The 17,162-nt window shown below is 45.6% G+C and overlaps 1 protein-coding gene across 4 annotated transcripts; it reads left to right on the top strand.

Moving 5' to 3' along the window:
• The first annotated feature begins 254 nt into the window (after positions 1–254).
• PLA1A (phospholipase A1 member A) lies at positions 255–16,743 on the top strand. Of its 4 annotated transcripts, none has more exons than XM_075764946.1 (11): positions 255–376; positions 2,176–2,377; positions 3,667–3,844; positions 5,335–5,443; positions 7,374–7,475; positions 8,355–8,444; positions 9,323–9,490; positions 10,528–10,617; positions 11,206–11,314; positions 14,776–14,940; positions 16,481–16,743. In XM_075764946.1, exons 1-11 carry the CDS (start codon positions 304–306, stop codon positions 16,701–16,703), a joined length of 1,509 nt encoding a protein of 502 aa, XP_075621061.1. In that variant the 5' UTR covers positions 255–303; the 3' UTR covers positions 16,704–16,743. The 4 variants fall into 4 exon arrangements, with proteins under 4 accessions (XP_075621061.1, XP_010296440.1, XP_075621075.1 ...); XM_010298138.2 differs by having other exon boundaries at positions 16,272–16,743; XM_075764960.1 differs by lacking the exon at positions 14,776–14,940.
• Positions 16,744–17,162: the final 419 nt, after the last annotated feature.

Raw genomic sequence — 17,162 nt, 5'->3', positions numbered from 1 at the left:
CCGTAACTCTGTCACTGGACTGGTTTCACTAGCTGATTTCTGAAGTCAGAAGTTTGCCTTGAGGAAAGGGAGGTGGGGAGGAAAGGGGCATCAGTGTCTTTTTTAACCAAAAAGTCAGTGAAGCCCTCTGCTGACACAGACTTTGGCTAATGGTCAAAGAAGAGCAGAGGTAATTGCCCCTACCCTTTTTTCCTAAAAGAGCACAAGCTGGTTGATCATTAACAGAGTCAAGCTGATAGAGGAACCCACCACAGCTGTTTTTCCCCTGTACAATCCTTGTACTTGTAGTGGACTAACAGGAAGATGGTTGAGGCTCTGAAGAGAAAGCTGCTCATTGTTTTTGCTGTTCTCTTGCTCCTCAGCTCAGCACAAGCAGGTAAGAAAAGCATGAGCGCCTGGCAAGGGATTGAAGGTTTTACATAGAAGGATCTGAATTCAATTCTCCCTAAACAGCCCATGTGTCAAGAGGTCCTTGCTCTAATCTAGTTACATGCCAGGAGAAAGGGTAGTGGAAGAATGGTCCTTTTTTTCTCCCATGCTTTGATTCAATCAGTCTCAGTGATTTAATTCTACTAACCTGATTTAAAAGAATGATCTGGGTTTAGCCTGAAATGTAAGGAAGCAGAAAAGGGACCTATTGACCTCTGGCACTGGCATGTCCTGCTTTGAAAGCTTAGCAAGTGTAATCTGCAGTAGCTGAGAAAAAATAAACAGACACCATGCTTCCACTTCTTTCTTTAATTGTACTGTTAATGAAACTGCTTTTATGATCATTGCTACAGTCCCACATCACCTGCAGCTTCACAGCAGTGCACCTCCTGTCTTACCTTTACTCAGGATCCCCTCATCTTACGCCATTTCTGACATGCACCGTGATTGCGCTCAACGTGCCCTTGCTAGTTAAGCTGCCTCATGAGCTGCATTTCTTCCAAACTGATCTCAGAGAACATCTCTTTCCCTCGTGCCGTCAGTACACAGGAAGACCAACATAAACAACAGTAAGGGATAATCACATCCCGCAAGGGAGAATCTGAATGTTGAATGTCTCTTCTTTGTGAGAAGGCCATGTTCTGCCTAGCTACTGTAAAGTATCTTCTATGGAAACAGCCAGCAGTTAGCAAGCTAGTTGTTTGATTTTGGTTTTTTTATTATTTTTTTTATTTTATCATACATGCAGATTCAAGGCTGATTCGCTTCCTCCAGTCCAGAAAAGGGAGGTGCATGCATTCTCATTGCAGCAGGATGCAAATATGCCAGTTTATAATTTTTTTTAGGTCAGAAGGAATCATTTAATCAATTATTTGGCTTCCTGCTCATTGCAAGTTAATAAATTTCACCCCATTAGTCCTTCAGTAAATCCAACAATTTACCTTCAACAAGCCTTTCAAAATAGTAGCCAGTCCTCTGAAATGACAAAATATGGAGAATCCAGGTCTTCTGTGGGTAAACTAGCTATACATACTGCTAAACCCACATGCTTGCTTTCTAGCCTAAATTTGCTCATTTTTTTACTAGCTACCGGTTTGAGGGTGGGGTTTTTTTTGCTGTCTAGATCTAAGTGCCTTCCAGTAGCTGCCTTTTCCTTCCCATAAAGCGTTTTCATCCAGTAAATGAGTCAATCAGGAAATAATCATTGACACATTTTGTCATCAGCATTCTCATATTTTGTCATCAGCATTCTCATATTTATTTCTGGATTTTTGATACAATTGTCAATTAGACTTGTACCTTCTACTAAGCCTACCAGAATTTGAATAGAAATATCCCCATTCAGTGGTGACTACCTGTTGGGAACCATTTTTTTTAAAGATCTAATAGCCAGCTCATAAATGTACTTAGTAGCTGGCATGTGTGGCCAATGTGGAAAAAAACCCCAACAGAATGTCATTCGCAACTCAGTAAAACAACTCTCGGAAGTCAAAGCTGCCATGACATCCGTGGTTATCTTTTCCAGCCAATGCTGGAATTCCGTCAAAGGACAGGAACCACTTTATCAGACAGATGAAGTTTCTAGAATAGGCTGATTTTAATTTATGTTCTATCCTTTTAATCTTTATTAATAGAAGCAAGATTGCTAACCTTCATTTTCCTAATGAATTAGAATGAGCTTTTTTTTTTTTTTTTTGCATTACACACACACAGACGAAATATGCTATTCACACCCTCTTGTTGCAGGGCAAACAGACAGACTCCCAGGGCATCGCTGCACTGACTTCCAGACAGCACATTTCCTACGGGGCAGTAAACTTAAGGTCCAATTTCTTCTATTCACCTCCTCAAGCCCCAGCTGTGGCGAGCTGATTTTAGCTAATGATGGCATCAAGAACTCCAGCTTCAACAGCAGCCTGGAAACCAAGATCATAATCCATGGCTTCAGGTGAGAGATACAGAAACACCGTGACTAAGTTTTCACTGGTAAATTAAACACTGCTAGGGCATTCCCAGCACTGGGTGCGGCTGGCATGGAAACTTCCTGCTCGTGTGACCTTAGTCTCCCCAGCAGACTGGCAACGTGCAAAACACGTGCTAAGAACAGAGTCTGGAGTTCTAAGCCCCAAACCAGACCTGGGAATTGTTTGGGAGACTGTTGGTGGGCCAGAGGCATAGAAAATGCTGTTGACAACCCTCATTGCAATACAACTTGCAGTCCTTTTAGTTTGTGACCAGCTGCCTATTTTGTATGTGCTTCATATTTTTTAGAGCCTAAAAAAAGTCAGGAAATCATTTTTCTTGCGCTCATTCTCTCGCTCTCACTTGCTCTCTTGCTCATTTGCGCTCTCTCTCCTCTTTTACCTCTTCCCTTTTCTTTCCTTCTTTCAACCTTTTTAAGAAGTCTTTCTTTAAGATTCTTGCCCCTTTAAATTGTCTTCTTGGAGCTCATGTCCTGATTTATCAATAGCCTGGATTAGTCAGCCATTTAGGAACCTGCCAGACATGCTATACTTCTATTCTTGAAACTGTAGGGGTTTGAGCTGGGTTTTTTTAAGCTGTCACCATTCTGCAAGTTTATTTTACTGTGCCATTTTTTCAGGTGTGACCCTATAACATCTGTTTTGATGTGCAAAAGCCTGAAGGGAATATGCATAGAAGACCCGGATGAAACCATGGAAGATGTTGCAGGGTCTTTTCAGAAAACCAGCTGTTGCCCTCGTGTGACATAGCACGCCCCTCACCAAGTAGTATTAGGGGAAGTGGGTAGAACACAGCCTCCTCCATTTTCCCTGAATTCTTGGGTATAGATTTTTTTTTCTTTAAATTATCTACAGATGAGGAAATGTAGCAGTGAAAGACTAGGTGATTTGACCAAGGACTTTCCCACCAGTTGGTAGCAGAATAGGATCTAGGTGTTCCTGGTCAGCTGCCTTACTCCAGATAGGCTCTGTGATGGCTAACTGAAGCACCACAGCAAGTCTGAGATCTCAGCCTGAGCCCTGCAAATGTTATCTTATTCATTAAAATATCTGAATCGGCCCACTCTGGAAAGTGTAATTACACCACCACAAAGAAATGTCAGGTGCAGGCTGTCTGGCACCAGAAAAAAACTTTTAGCAACTGTTTGGCAGCCTCCTTTTAGACATGTAGAGCTCCAGCACCGGTGAACAACATATTGGCACATACGCTACTTTGGAAGACACCTAAGCTAATATGTTTCTGATGACTCCACAGGGCTTTGGGTACCAAACCTTCCTGGATTGAAGGGCTTGTCCATGCCATACTGCACACAAGCCGGGTGAACGTGATCGCAGTAGACTGGGTTTATGGGTCTACAGGAGCCTATCCTTCCGCAGTGGAAAATGTCACACAGCTGGCCCTCTCCATCTCACAATTCATCAGCAAGCTCCTGGTAAGTTACTGTGTATTTCCAGTGGGGGCAAGCATGGCCAAAGAACATCATTCATGCGAACAATCCAGAGAACTGCTCCCAACCTGCTGTCTCCAGGAGATGGACAAGTGGGCTTTTTATTCCAGAGTGAGCTCTGTGTAGCACTAAAGAGATTTATTTTTCCCCTCTCTCTCAGTCCAGGCTTGAGCATGCCACTGTTTTTCTTTTTTCTCTTGAGTTTTGACTTTTTCTGGGAAAACATCCCAGTTGTCAGCTGCCTCTCCAGCCCAGGGAAAACCTGAAGGATGCCTTCAGTTTTCTCAGGTCCGTGCTTCATTGGACAGCCGCCTTCTTCCACCTGGAAATTCTGTCCAGGGAGCTGGAGAGGGTGGGATTTGAGGCTATTTTATATTTGCTTTGGTCTTCAGATATACTTCGTAGAAGCTGGAAATCCCCAGATGTGTCTCAGTTTGTTCATGTACAGCACAGCTGTACACTTATGCAATAAGGGTGGTACATCTTTGTGTTAACCTGCTGTGCATAAACTCTTAGTGTGATGTTTATGCTGCAACCCCAGGCTGCACAGTGTGGGAGTTCCTGGGTGTGCACCATGTTGTGCACAGTCACACATTTCAACCCAGAAATACAGCAACCCTTGGAGCCATTGTGTCATTAGGGGGCTGGGGGGGGGGGGGGGGAGAAGGACTGTCACCCCTCATTACTGAGTAGGTCACATGGTGAAAAAATGACTGAGCTGGACAGTGTCCCCAACACTCATTCCGTGTCTGTGCTGAGCTCTAGTCCAGCTACTTAAGGACTTTTTCTGTCCAGCCTCTCCTGGATCACTACGCCACAGAAGACTATATTGGGCTTCTCATAAGCCTCAGTACTGCTCCAGGATAGGGCCTCATACATTTCACAGCCAGGATTTTTCATCGTTCCCCCACGTTATCATGCACCGTATGCCCTCCCATTGTATGGCACTGCATCATGTAGACCAGCCTGCAGGCAGCTGGATTCCTTTGGATGGGATCATCTCACATCATGTCCAAGTGGCTGTGATTTACCTGGCAGTTCAGCCCATGGATAAATCCTTAATCTCTGAAAATATAATCTTAAAATACTAATCAGGATATTGGTACAATGGTGGTATAAAAGTGAAAAAAAAAATTTCCTCTGCTTTACTGAGAAAAAGATTATTCACATGGTGAACACGGGTCACTCAGCTGAGAGGGGGAAATTCAGTCTGAAGCAAGCTTTGGAAAGAGAAGCTACAGACTATGTAGTTATGAGCATCTGACCGACCTGGTCAGGGTTGGGTTTGCATCTGTGGACCTGAAGAAAGACTCTGAAAAGCAGAAAGGGCTTTCATTCCCACATCTATTTGGTTTTCCACTATACACCTCAAAAGCAATCCTACATTAAAAGAGTTACAGAGCTGCTGCATGGGGTGGGACAGGGTATGTCACCTGGCTGCTACAGCAACATTAATTTATATTATCAATCTGCAGGCCCTGGGAGTCTCAGGGACATCCATCCACATCATTGGGGTAAGCCTTGGTGCACATGTCGGGGGCCTGGTGGGGCATTTCCATGGCGGTCAGCTGGGACGGATAACAGGTATCATAAAACTGAGTTTTGGGTCCTCACCTGCTCTTCAAGGGAGAGAATGAAATAGCAAGGAAGGGGTTTCAACCAGTGATCTTTTAATTGCATAAGGACTCATTAGATCCAAGCTTACAGGCTTCTTCCTAGCATGAGAAGACCCTGACAATGCCTTTCCAGCCATCAGACCCCTCCACACTGCCAAAAGAATGCATGTATTTGCAAAAGGGTCCTTCTGCCTCTGCTCCACTCTTCAAAATGGTGCCAGCTTAAAAGAATACGAGGCCTCAAGACTGATGAAACCCCTTAACACCCACATGCTTTGCTTCTACTTTATAGCATGTATACCTCAGTGGTTCTTAAAATTAAAGTCTACAATGCATGTTGTTGTGGGGGAGCAGCAAGAGTGAGCTCCTCTGCAGGAAAAAGTGAGCCGAGAGCCAAGGGTGACAACAAGGTAGTCAGGGACACTGGCCTCACTGACATAGTCATACCATGTCTGGGCAAGAAGAGCAGAGCAGGTCCAGTGATGGGAACGAGGGTCATCCACAGTTCAGTGATCGCCTGGCAAGTCTGTAGTGATGAGGCAAGCTCAAGGTCCCAGGAAGTCAAATCAGCAAGATAAAAGCAGGACCATCAAGACACGGGGCTAGGCATGGGATCCCTATAACACAGCTCAGGCAAGGACCAAAGGCAAGAGCCTGAGCCAATGTTGGGATGCCCTAGATGAGGCTTCTTGCTCTTCTCTCCCACAAGTCAGCTGTTTTCACAGTAGACTGATTTAAGGTCACCCAGTTGTACCAAATCAGAGCTGACTTTAAACACAGAGAGCCTGACTCCTGGGTGCAAGGAAGAGGCTGCAGTGGGGGAATTACAGAGAAAGATGGTTAGAGGCTGATCATGGCATTTAGAGCTTTTGGGTTCATTCAGGACCTTGTCAGCCTTTAGGTATGGAGTGTGAATAGAGTCACAGACTGATTTAGGTAAGAAGGGACCTTGGAAGGTCTCTAGTCCACCCGTCCACCCGTCCACCCCCCCCCGACTCAAGCAGGGCTGCCTTCTAACTTAGATCAGGTTGTCGAGTATCTTGTCAGGTTCTGGGAATCCCCAGGGATGGAGATTCATTTTGATAGGAGGGAAAATGCCACCAAGAAGGAACAGACATAAAGGCTTCAGTAGAGTGACCACAGGCCCAGTCTGGTCTGGGAGACCAGCTCATGCTGGTCTGTCTCACAGAGGTGTATCCTCAAGAAGGGTCTCACTGCACACTCAGCAGGGCAGTCCAGAGAAATGTTGGTTCAGCCTTCATGTGTCACAGCTACCCACACAGCCTGAAATGCAGGCATTTCTTAACAGGAGCTGAGTTTCACACCGGGCCCTTTTTTAAGCTGTGAGTCAAAGTTTACATTAGGAGGGACTTAGTGTAACCACTCTTCTGCACCGGGATTTTATGATAAGTAACATCTTCAGATAAGCAGAAGCAGACACTTTCCCAGGAAACCATGGTAATTAACTTCAGAGTCAGAGACTCTTCCCCTTTATGTTGTCTACATGTAGTAAAAGCTCTCTAAGTTTATTTATTCCATTAATGCTTAACTCTGCTGGAAGACAGCCCTTTTTCTACATTCCTGATTGTTCTATGATTTCTTAGGCACACTGGACATTGTAGGTTCCAGTTCAGATTTAGGAGCCTGAAGAGAGGTGGAATTATACCCAAGATATGTCTGATCCCATTGTCTGCCTCCTCACACACATTCATACACACAGAGAAGAATGTGATCCCAGAGACGTAATTTGCTGAAGTGTTTTCAATCACCTATAAAGAGCTGTGGAGCAAAACCAGAGAGAGTCTTTGATTTTTAAAGTTTTGGATAAAATAACTGATCCAGAAATAAGAAAGAGAGGGGCTGAAGACCACTTGTTGAGGTGTTTGGTTTTGTTACAGGCCTGGATCCTGCAGGCCCTAAGTACACCAGAGCCAGCCCCGAGGAACGCCTGGATCCTGGGGATGCCCTCTTCGTGGAAGCCATTCATACTGATGCTGACAGTAAGCTGGCTTCCATCTTCCTGGGCCCATGCTTCTGTTCCTCCTGCTGTCATTATTGCTAAGGAGTGTGTCGGTCATTTTCCCTTTTATGCCAAATTACCATGAGTTCAGTTTCATTCTGAGAAAGTTTCCTGATTAGACAGACTTAAATGATGAATTAATTGGTGGATATCCATAACCCAGAACATGTCACAGCAACAGACAGGTGGAGACTAGACTAGGTGCAATCTTGCAGCAACTATCTTTCTTAACCCTTAACCCTGCTACAGCAGAGTGAGTTTATGCAGAATTAGCTCAGCGTGGCCTTTCCCACCTGGAAGGAATTTACATGTCTGGTCTCACTTTGCTTTTTCCCACCTGATGTAAGAAAAGTGCCACTGCGAGTGCTGGTGGAAAGTAAGAGTCAAACCAACAGCTGGTGCAACAACAGAGTTAACTTTTCTAAAGCACTTAGGGTCTATGTAGGCAGAACATGTGCTAAAGAATAATGTGGTGCCTTTGAGTCACACCTCTGGCCTGGAGATCATGAAAACATCTACCAACATAATTCTTAATCCTGCCTCACAATCCGCCAAAGGTTGTGGTCAGTTTTGTTCTCCTTTATATGGAAGCAAGAACCTGAGTCACAGAGGTGGTGATTAAGCCACAGTTCCCAGTCATTTTGATGACAGGGCCTGGAGCACTCTCCGCTCCGTGCCGCAAACCTGCACAATGCATGCATGTAGGAACAGGAAATCTGTCCTTGCTGTCTGGGGCACTGGAGCTGGGTCCAGCACTACTAATGCTCAACCAATTATCAGGGCCTGTCAAACACCATGTAGGGTAAAGCCTATAGAATAGACAAGCATGAGAATGAAGTGGCATTTTACCTCCTTTCAGATTTTGGGATCCGGATTCCAGTAGGCCACATCGATTATTTCGTCAATGGAGGAAAAGATCAGCCAGGATGCCCCCGATTCATCTCTGCAGGTAAGAACACTATGTGGCCAAGCAAAGGGCTTTCATGGCCATTTAATGCCTGTGAAAATGTTGTTTGGCAAGCAGCTGCTGCTACAGTCAGGGCAGACATCAAAGCAAGACAACATGTATTTATAGAGAGACATGGCAGCAGAGATTCATGGCCCACATCTCTCAGCAGTACAACAAGCAGCTGAAATTAAAATTACCTACAGGTCAGTGTCTTGGCAGCACCACTGTCAAAAGACATGATTTTGGTGAAACTTCTGAATGAGCCAAAACCCTAGCATTAGTAGAGTTTGCATCAACAAAGGAAATATTTTTGCTAGAAAGGCTCTTAGGTACTACTGCTAGCAAAAGCTTCTTTTTGTTTTCATGCTGGGAGTGGTGTCTGTACTTAGAGACACGGCTTGTACAATCACTGCCTTTTCCTTCTAGAGAACAGGACTTTACACAGTAAATAGCGTGGATAAATATTCAAATACGTTCTGGATGAGCCCACTGCATTGAGGGTCAGGTTACAGAGGGCACCTATGGTACCTCACTTCCCACAGCTGGGGTCCCAGTGCAGGAGCTATTGTACCCCCTTGCAGAGAGTTTGGGGCCTCATTGATGGTACGCTGACAGAGACATGGCAGCCCTGTTGTTCCCCTCTTCTGGGGGACTCTGTTAGTCTAGGAGATACACTTTTAACTTCCCATGTAACTTCTCTTGCAGCGGGATCTAGGCTTGTAGTCACAGAGGTGCTCTGCAAAATGTTATTAATACGAAGGGGATGGCTGCAGAATCACTAAGAGTGTTTCTTGACTCTCAGTTCCATGGGAACGTGCAAAAAGACTGAAGCCAATGGAAAGGCTCATGGCTGCTTTTCTCTGCATTTTTTCTTGCAGGCTATAAGTATCTGATCTGTGATCACATGAGGGCAGTACATCTCTATGTCAGTGCCTTGAATCATTCGTGTCCGATGGTGGCATTCCCGTGTGCAAGTCATCAAGATTTCTTAAACGGTCGTTGCCTGGACTGTGTTGACCCCTTCCTGTTTTCCTGTCCCAGAATAGGTACAGTACCAGCATGAGACTTTCCTGGACCAGATAACAATACATTCCTGATGGGTGTCAATGCAGAGCACAGTATATGTGGTTCAGATTTCTCCAAGCAGGATTTGCTTTGGATCTCTTTGGGGATAGTGAGAAGCTGTTCGTTTTCAGGCTTCTATAGAGATGCTCTAAAAACTCATATATTGTCCAAGGTAGAACACCAACATCTTGAACACTTCTGATCTTTAAACATTTCATAGGGTCCACAAATGAGTTGAAAGGGAGTCTCCAGAATCATCTGCCTAACAAGTGGGCAATTAGCTCAAAAGTGTCTTGTTTAGACAAGCAGTTGGAAATTTTAGTCTGAACTCCCATTCTTCTACAAACCACTCACTGTTGCTGTGTCTCCTCATAAATTCCTGCCATGGCCACCCCAAAGCTGAACTCCCTGGACTGGGAGAAGTTAATAGTTACCTCTTTTAGGCTTCTGAAACTGGGCTGTGGCACAAGGAGAAGTGTCCTCTGGTGCTATTTGCAGTCTGGTACCAGAGGAATATAAGGAGAGGCCTCTTTTGGTATAGGTGCTCTCAGCTCAGCCACCCCTTCCCCATCTCATCGAGCCACATTGTCAGCTAGTCAGTGGTGCAGGCCTCAAGTTATGGTGGTCTTCTCACTTGACCAAGAAATTCCATTTCCCAACGCCTTGTGTTTGCATTGTCATTTAGATCTGCACTAAGTTTCCCGACTCAGTAGTCTTTAGTCCTGCTCATTTTGCACAGGTGCAACTGATGACACAGTTTGTTAGCAGAGGAATGAAACAAAGCCACCGAGAGGTACTCTGATGATGATTACCTGGGGTAGCCGGAACAGGTTCTCTGGGGGGATGTTAACCTGTCAAACAGACACCACAAACCTGTGCTTGCACTGGTATAAAGAAAGGGTCTGTCCTCTGAGACAGCAGAGTTGGGTGGGGTGAGCGGAGGTGAATTGGGACCTATTCTATTTCTGTTCTGGGCCATTCATGGCTTTCTCTGCACTGGCTGTATTTCCTTCTGCAGGCCTGCTGGAGCAGGCAGGTGTCAACATGAGAAAGTTGCCCAAGGAAGTGGAAGTTTTTTTAATGACCAGTCCCTCAGCTCCATTCTGTGGTAAGTGGCAATGAGAAAAACAAGTCAGAAGGGGGTTGACCAAATGAGGCAGATTCTCTGGGGAGGCCAAGCAGTTATAACCCACCATCCCCATTGGAATCAGCTGCTGTGACCCAGATGGTCTGAGGCACACAGCTGAAGAGCAATAACCCTGCACATCTCCCCCCCATAAAGACCTTTTCAATGGGTTTATTAGTGTGGGCACAGCCCTGGATTAAGACAGCCACGTGGCCCCAAGACTGAAGTAAAGGTTAGTGAAAATCGTAGAATCCTAGAATGGTTTGGGTTGGAAGGGACCTCAAAGATCATCTAGTTCCAACCGCCCCCTGCCATGGGCAGGGACACCCTCCACTAGACCACGTAGCCCAAAGCCTCATCCAACCTGGCCTTAAAATGCCTGTTTACACTGGACTATGCAGACCTGCCCACTGTGCTACTCATAGCACAGAGACTAGTTTCTTTCTTACATCTATTTAATCTTTTCTGTTGGTGGGGTAAGGGAATGAGTGCTAGATGCCTTCTTTTGGCAGAGGTAGGTCCACCCGATAGTACCTGCCCTCACTCCCACATACTTTGCCTCTTGCTCAGTCCATCACAGCCTGGTTGAGTTCCACTTGCAGAAGAAACGAAACATAGTCACCAGCATTGAGATCACTTTCTGCAGCAACAGCACCAAGGACACAGCAAAGATCACCATGTGAGTGACAGTACATGCTTCTCACCTGTTTTATCCCAGCTCCCTGTGTAAGGAAGTTTATACCAATCCAGGAAAGGCACAGTGATAGTATATCTCCCCGAGTACAGTCACTGCAATGAACCACAACCTTTCTTCTTGAGTCCCTCCACCTTTACCTTAAATGCTGTCAAGAATCAGGCATGTGCTACCGTTACCTGGTAACCCTGGTTTGGTCTACCTCATCCCTGAGTGCCCAAAGCAGTAGGTATACTCCAGGATCCCCAAATTTGCATACTTTTGAGTTGCTCTGCTGGTTCCTTTTCTACACCATACCCTTGCCTAGTGCCAATTCAAACCACAATGATTGCCAGATAGTTATTATTTCTACTCTGCCAGATGGAGACAGCTACAGCAAGACCCCATCTACCAGAGGTTCCAGACTGATGGACTTGCTGGCTTAGACATTTCTCTTGATGCTCAGTAGGACAGCAGTTGCAAAGAGGAGACAAGCGCATCTCTGCACAGTCAGAAATGTGTTCAGTAGCTTGTTGCCTCTGCAGTCATGCAGCAAAGCTCTCAAGACTCTTGTAGGGAAAAGTCCAGCAGGCAGGGGACCAAGACCACATGTGTAGACAGACAGATCTCTCTTGAAAGCACCACCCTCCTCCAAACTGTACCTGACTTAAAAGACCAGATTCCTGTTCCATAGCCCTTGCCACGGGGGGATCTCCCCACCACAGAGAAGTTCCCCAGAAGTCTTCATCACTTCTTCCTGCACCTTCCTACCCACTGTTGTAGGCTGTGAACTGCAATGTAGGCATGCAGCTAGCACATGCTGCTGGCTGTCTCAGGAAGCAGGAAAACAGTCTGCTAAAGCTGTCAGGAGTCAGCTCTCCTAGGATCAGAGGGGTTCCAGCGCTGACTCCCACTGCTAAGCCAAAACATTGTGACCTGACACTAATTGTGTTGCTGCTGGGCACCAGGAGGTAGAAGTGAGAACCAGGGAAAGGGAAGCCATGTTGAGGGCGTTCTCCAGCATGACATAGCTGCTTGCTCACAGATTTCCAGCAAGGCACTGCAATTTTGAGTTTATACTCCAGCCTAGTGGAGCTTAGTTTGTTCAATCCGTCCCTGTCTTGGAAGCCAAATCTTCCTTTTCCAAAGATGCAGGAGGGAGGAAATCATAACACCCAGGTCAAGTCAGGACCTTGATCTGTTCAAGAAAATGTGCAGCACTTTGCAGTGTGGGACACAGGGTTTGACAGGTGTCCAGCAGGAGGCATGTGAGCACTGGAGGGAAAGGCTGCTTGGGGAAGTGAGATGGGCAGGCAATCCCGAGGCTTTACTGTACCCTCAAGTTTTAATGAGACAGTAGAGGTATCATCCTGGGAGAACAACAGCTGTGTTTCATTTGTGTACCTAGGTGAAACCAAAAAAATTTGCTTACAGCAATAAACCTACAGATTTGAAAGTGTACATGAAGATATCCCTTCTAATTCACACTGTAGCAAAAAAGCTTCCCCACTCTAGGCAAAGCTCAGCCCTCCAGTGCAGTCAAGCTCAGAGTGTCAAACGGACATCTAAACACAGATTCTCACATTGCAGTTTGGACATGGACCGATCACTGACTTATTTCAGGTGATCTGACGTGCATGTCATCCTGCAGTTCCCCAGAAGTGCACAGGGACTTGGAAGTGTTCTGCCAGGCTCATACCTTCAGCAAGTGACTCGCAGGGTTGTGTCTTGCCTCACATTGCCCTTCTCACTTCTCCCAAACATCTATTCCAATCTCACTCCTTGGGATGCCGTTACTCCACACACGTTGTTCAGAGTGCCTTAAAAGACATGTCCTCAAGCCCCATAGCTGCCATGGCGCTGACAGAGTAAGGAGCTCATTATACAGCACACTTCCCAGCTGCATTACAACTGCTTACACATCACATGACATCCCCCACATCCAAGAAAATGTATTTCCAAAGTCAGCTAGAGTCCTACATCCGTCCAAAGGTTGTGTTGGATTGGACCAAATGTCAGTCCCAAGAATGACTTTCTACAACCTGCTTAACTTACTGTGTTCCTCTGTCCTAGGGCAGGGCTGGATCCTGCCCACAGACAATATGCAGTAGAGAGATGGTCTCCCCTCTATTTGTTTTCCATTCGCGATCCATTATTCACCACTATATCCACAATTTCATGAAGCTTCCTATTTTTGGCAGGTTCAAGCCACACACAGTCAGACACACAAAAATTCCCACATCTACCACCACAGTCTGAGGGAGGGATGGGATGTACTGGTTTGGGTTGGCCACTCCTGCCTAGGAGGACACTGAGTGCAGCCCTCAGCCCACTCCCAGGAGCAACTTTGGTTAGCAGAATTGTAGCCTCTTCCTGACCCTTTTGTCATCTTTCCACTTTTCTTACTGTCACATTTCTGATCAGGCAGTTGCTTCTGGAATTGTGCTGAGTCAGCAACACACATGTTCTTAATGAGCACAAGGAAATTGATGATCTCCAAGCTCCTAGAGGTGCCAGGTAGATCAGGCATAAGAAGGCTCATTGGATGGACGTCACAGAAGGGCGGCAGCCCACCTACATAAAATGGCTGGGCAGCACCACTTCATAGCACATGGCCAACTGGGCTCTGATCATTAGTTATTTACCCAATCTCTGGCATTTCTCAGTTCCCATTACCTGGTTAAGAGCATAGGGACAGAAAAACATCGCTCTATCCAAGCATCACCATGGTCAAAAGCAAATTGACCTAGAGAAGGGTCAATTACCTAGAGAAGAGTATGAAAAAGGCAGTGTAAGTATGTAGCAATACTTCCCCTAAATAGTTTCCCAGTGTCTAACTAAATACATTTCAGGGACTTTCAGAGCCAAAGGTGAGATCTTTGTCCTTATCAGCTCCCAATGCTTTTGTCTTCCACAAACTTGTCCAGTCCCCCTCTCATGACTTATACAGTAAACTTTCTAGCATCCACAACATCCCACACAAGGATATTAACAGCTTAATAGGAATGGTACTTTGTGTGGTGTGCAATCTTTTTGAGCCTGTCACCTCTTAGCTTTCTTTGATGACCCCTAGTTCATGTACTGGAAGAAATGGTGAACAACTGATCCCTATCCATGCCATTCATGATTTCATAGATGTTGACTTTACCTACCACTTACCTCTCTGAAGCAATCTGGGCAGTGTTTCAACCTATAAGCAATAGCAAGAAGTGTTGTAATTGTGTGGTGGAAGGAAGGTTATTTATACAAAAATATTCCTGACTACAGAGATAAAACATGGAGAGACAGCAAATAAGACTCTCATGGAATGCCCTGTTTTGACAGATGAGTCTTCTCCCTCCATTTTATTATGTGATAGCTTCACGGTAATACCCCAGGTTCCTCCAGTGTTTCAACACATCTGCATATGGCTGGCATCTGCAGGTTGATTGAATGTTCTCCCTCACATCTCTCACCCTGCCTTGCAGACCTAAGCACCAGGAGATGGGCAAACATCTGCTGGCCCACAGAGTTCCCCTCTGCCAGATAAACAGCGTGACACTGAAGTATCTCCCCAAGAATCAGTTTTGGAGGAAGGATGAGTCATCCATTGCTGGCAAGTTCTGTGCAGCCCAGCTGCCTCTCAATAGCAAGTAAGTCACAGGAATATCTTACAGGGATCCACTGAGCCTATGCATGCAGCCTGTGGTTTGAAGCAATGCGTTCTCTCTGCTGTTTAGATAAACATGTAAAGAGGTCTCCCATGCCCTCTGTGTCCCCATGGAAATAATTTTCTACCTGTGAGAGAGAAAACTTCCAACGTAGTTTTCTAGGGGTTTTCTACAATTCTTCCCCCAGGATAAGTGTGTTGTGCAATGGAAGGAAACTGGCTGTGACTCACATCACCTTGAAGATGCTTAAGTCACAAACCATGGCAAAGGCTTGTACTAACTAGAATTCGTTCCTTTTGTCCTTGCTTGTTCTCTCCATCTTCCCTTTCCCTAGAATGGGCGTCCATTTGAAACATGACAAACACACATTTTTCTGGGTGAGACCACAGAAGACCAGTAATACATTTCTGCTTCTTATACTGCACAGGTTTATAAAGCACTGAGGCTAAAGACAACCATTTGGGCATTTTCTGGACCAGGCATTATACAGTATATGCCTTCAGCCATAATTACCTTACCCAGAGCAGATGCAGCCAAGTCCTTCTCATCCTGAAAGAGATAATGGTCTTCTCCATAATACAATACTCTTGACAGGAGTTTTGCAGATCCAGAGTTTTTGCAGGCAGGGTAAAATAGCTGTGTCTATATTGACGCATTAAACTCTGTCCACATTGCTTCTGAGTTGACTTTTATGCTGGCTCCAGGCTGAAGCAAGCTAGTGGGCACTCCAAAGTAGGGAAAACCAGAAGCAGACGGCAAACTGGGCTCACATTCAAATTCTGTTCTGATGAGCAGTAAGGAGACTTGAGCACAAGGCAGTAAAAATACATCCAGTAGGCCCAAGTAGGGGAAAAAAGAGGCATTCCTATTCCTATACCAGGGACTCCTCTGAGTATAAGGGCTATTCCTTACACTCCAAAGTTGGGATGGATGTGCAGATACACGGCTTTTTATCATTTCTGAATGGGACAGTATGGCACATTGCCTTAAAGGTGTGCTAACCTGCACCCCTGGAAGCACTGAACTTGGCTGTGGTTCAGATAGAAAGCTTTAGAGTTGCACAGGTTCACAACTATGCTCTTATCACTAAACTGGGAGCACTCAGAGCAACAATGGTACTGCTAGGAGGAGGCGGCACAAAGGTGAAGGACACAACCCTGTACATGCTCCTCCAGCCAATTCATCCTAGCCAGGGCACAGCACCCTGTTCATCATACCCTTGCAAGGCCATACAAGGTCCATCAGCCTCTGTGTTAGGATAGCAACCTCCACCTGTGAACGCACAGCCTGACTTCCCTGTGTTCTTCTCGCAGCAGGACAATGTCATGCCTGCCCTGGAACCTCACTCTCCCTGGCAACACAGACATCTCCTATGAGCTGCCCACTGCTTGTGCCTAGCGCTGCCTTCGGAGCATGCAGGCTTACCCAAAACTGGAAAGGAGCTCTAAACGTATTGCTGCTCTCTGCTCACAGATGATACTTTCACCATAAAATTGGACAGCTTATTTACTTCCTGCATTAGGGACAGGATGTCAAGGAAAAGAAGTGTGTGGCAGATCAGAGAGTACAAGGTTGATTGGTTACAGCAAGATCTCTCAATTAATAGACTGGACTGGTACTTGTATCTTATGGATTCTGCACCCAGATCTGAAAGTGAGACAGGCAAGTCATTTCATCTCAAGGTATGGATCTGTATGAAAGAAGAAGATAATATCAGTCTTCCTACAATGGGAATATTGGGATGATTCATTTGTGTTTACAGTAAAGTGTCTTGAGAACTTCAAATTAAAGGTGAGAAGTATTATTTTTTCTCATCAAGAGGAAACTGTGTGGTTCAGGTTTGGCTATGGGAAGGAGTCATTCTTAGCCAACACTCCAATGGAAAACTCATTGTAGGCCTATCGACAAGACATTTTCAGAGTGAGACCCTATTGCTTTCATGTTAGTGCTCCTGCTAAATAATCAGAATGAATCTCCTTCCCATAACAGGACTGGAGCAGCTCTTCTGGCTGTTGGTTTGTTCTCTTTCAAGCTCACGTGAAACAGACACCAGAGCATCGAATTTTGCAGTGCTTTGAACTGCCCAGAATAGAAGGTAATAGGAGGAGAATGGAGCATCATAGCAAGAGGGCCACCTAGCACAAATTAGTCCCAGGAACTCAGCACAGCCCTTCAGACCTCGAAAAGTAGCCAGGGTCTGGGAA

This window comes from Balearica regulorum, chromosome 1 (genome assembly GCF_011004875.1).
Source record: "Balearica regulorum gibbericeps isolate bBalReg1 chromosome 1, bBalReg1.pri, whole genome shotgun sequence".
In the NCBI taxonomy this organism is placed as follows: domain Eukaryota; kingdom Metazoa; phylum Chordata; class Aves; order Gruiformes; family Gruidae; genus Balearica; species Balearica regulorum.
Note: the sequence above shows the minus strand (reverse complement) of the source record. Positions and strands in the feature narration are given on the sequence as shown.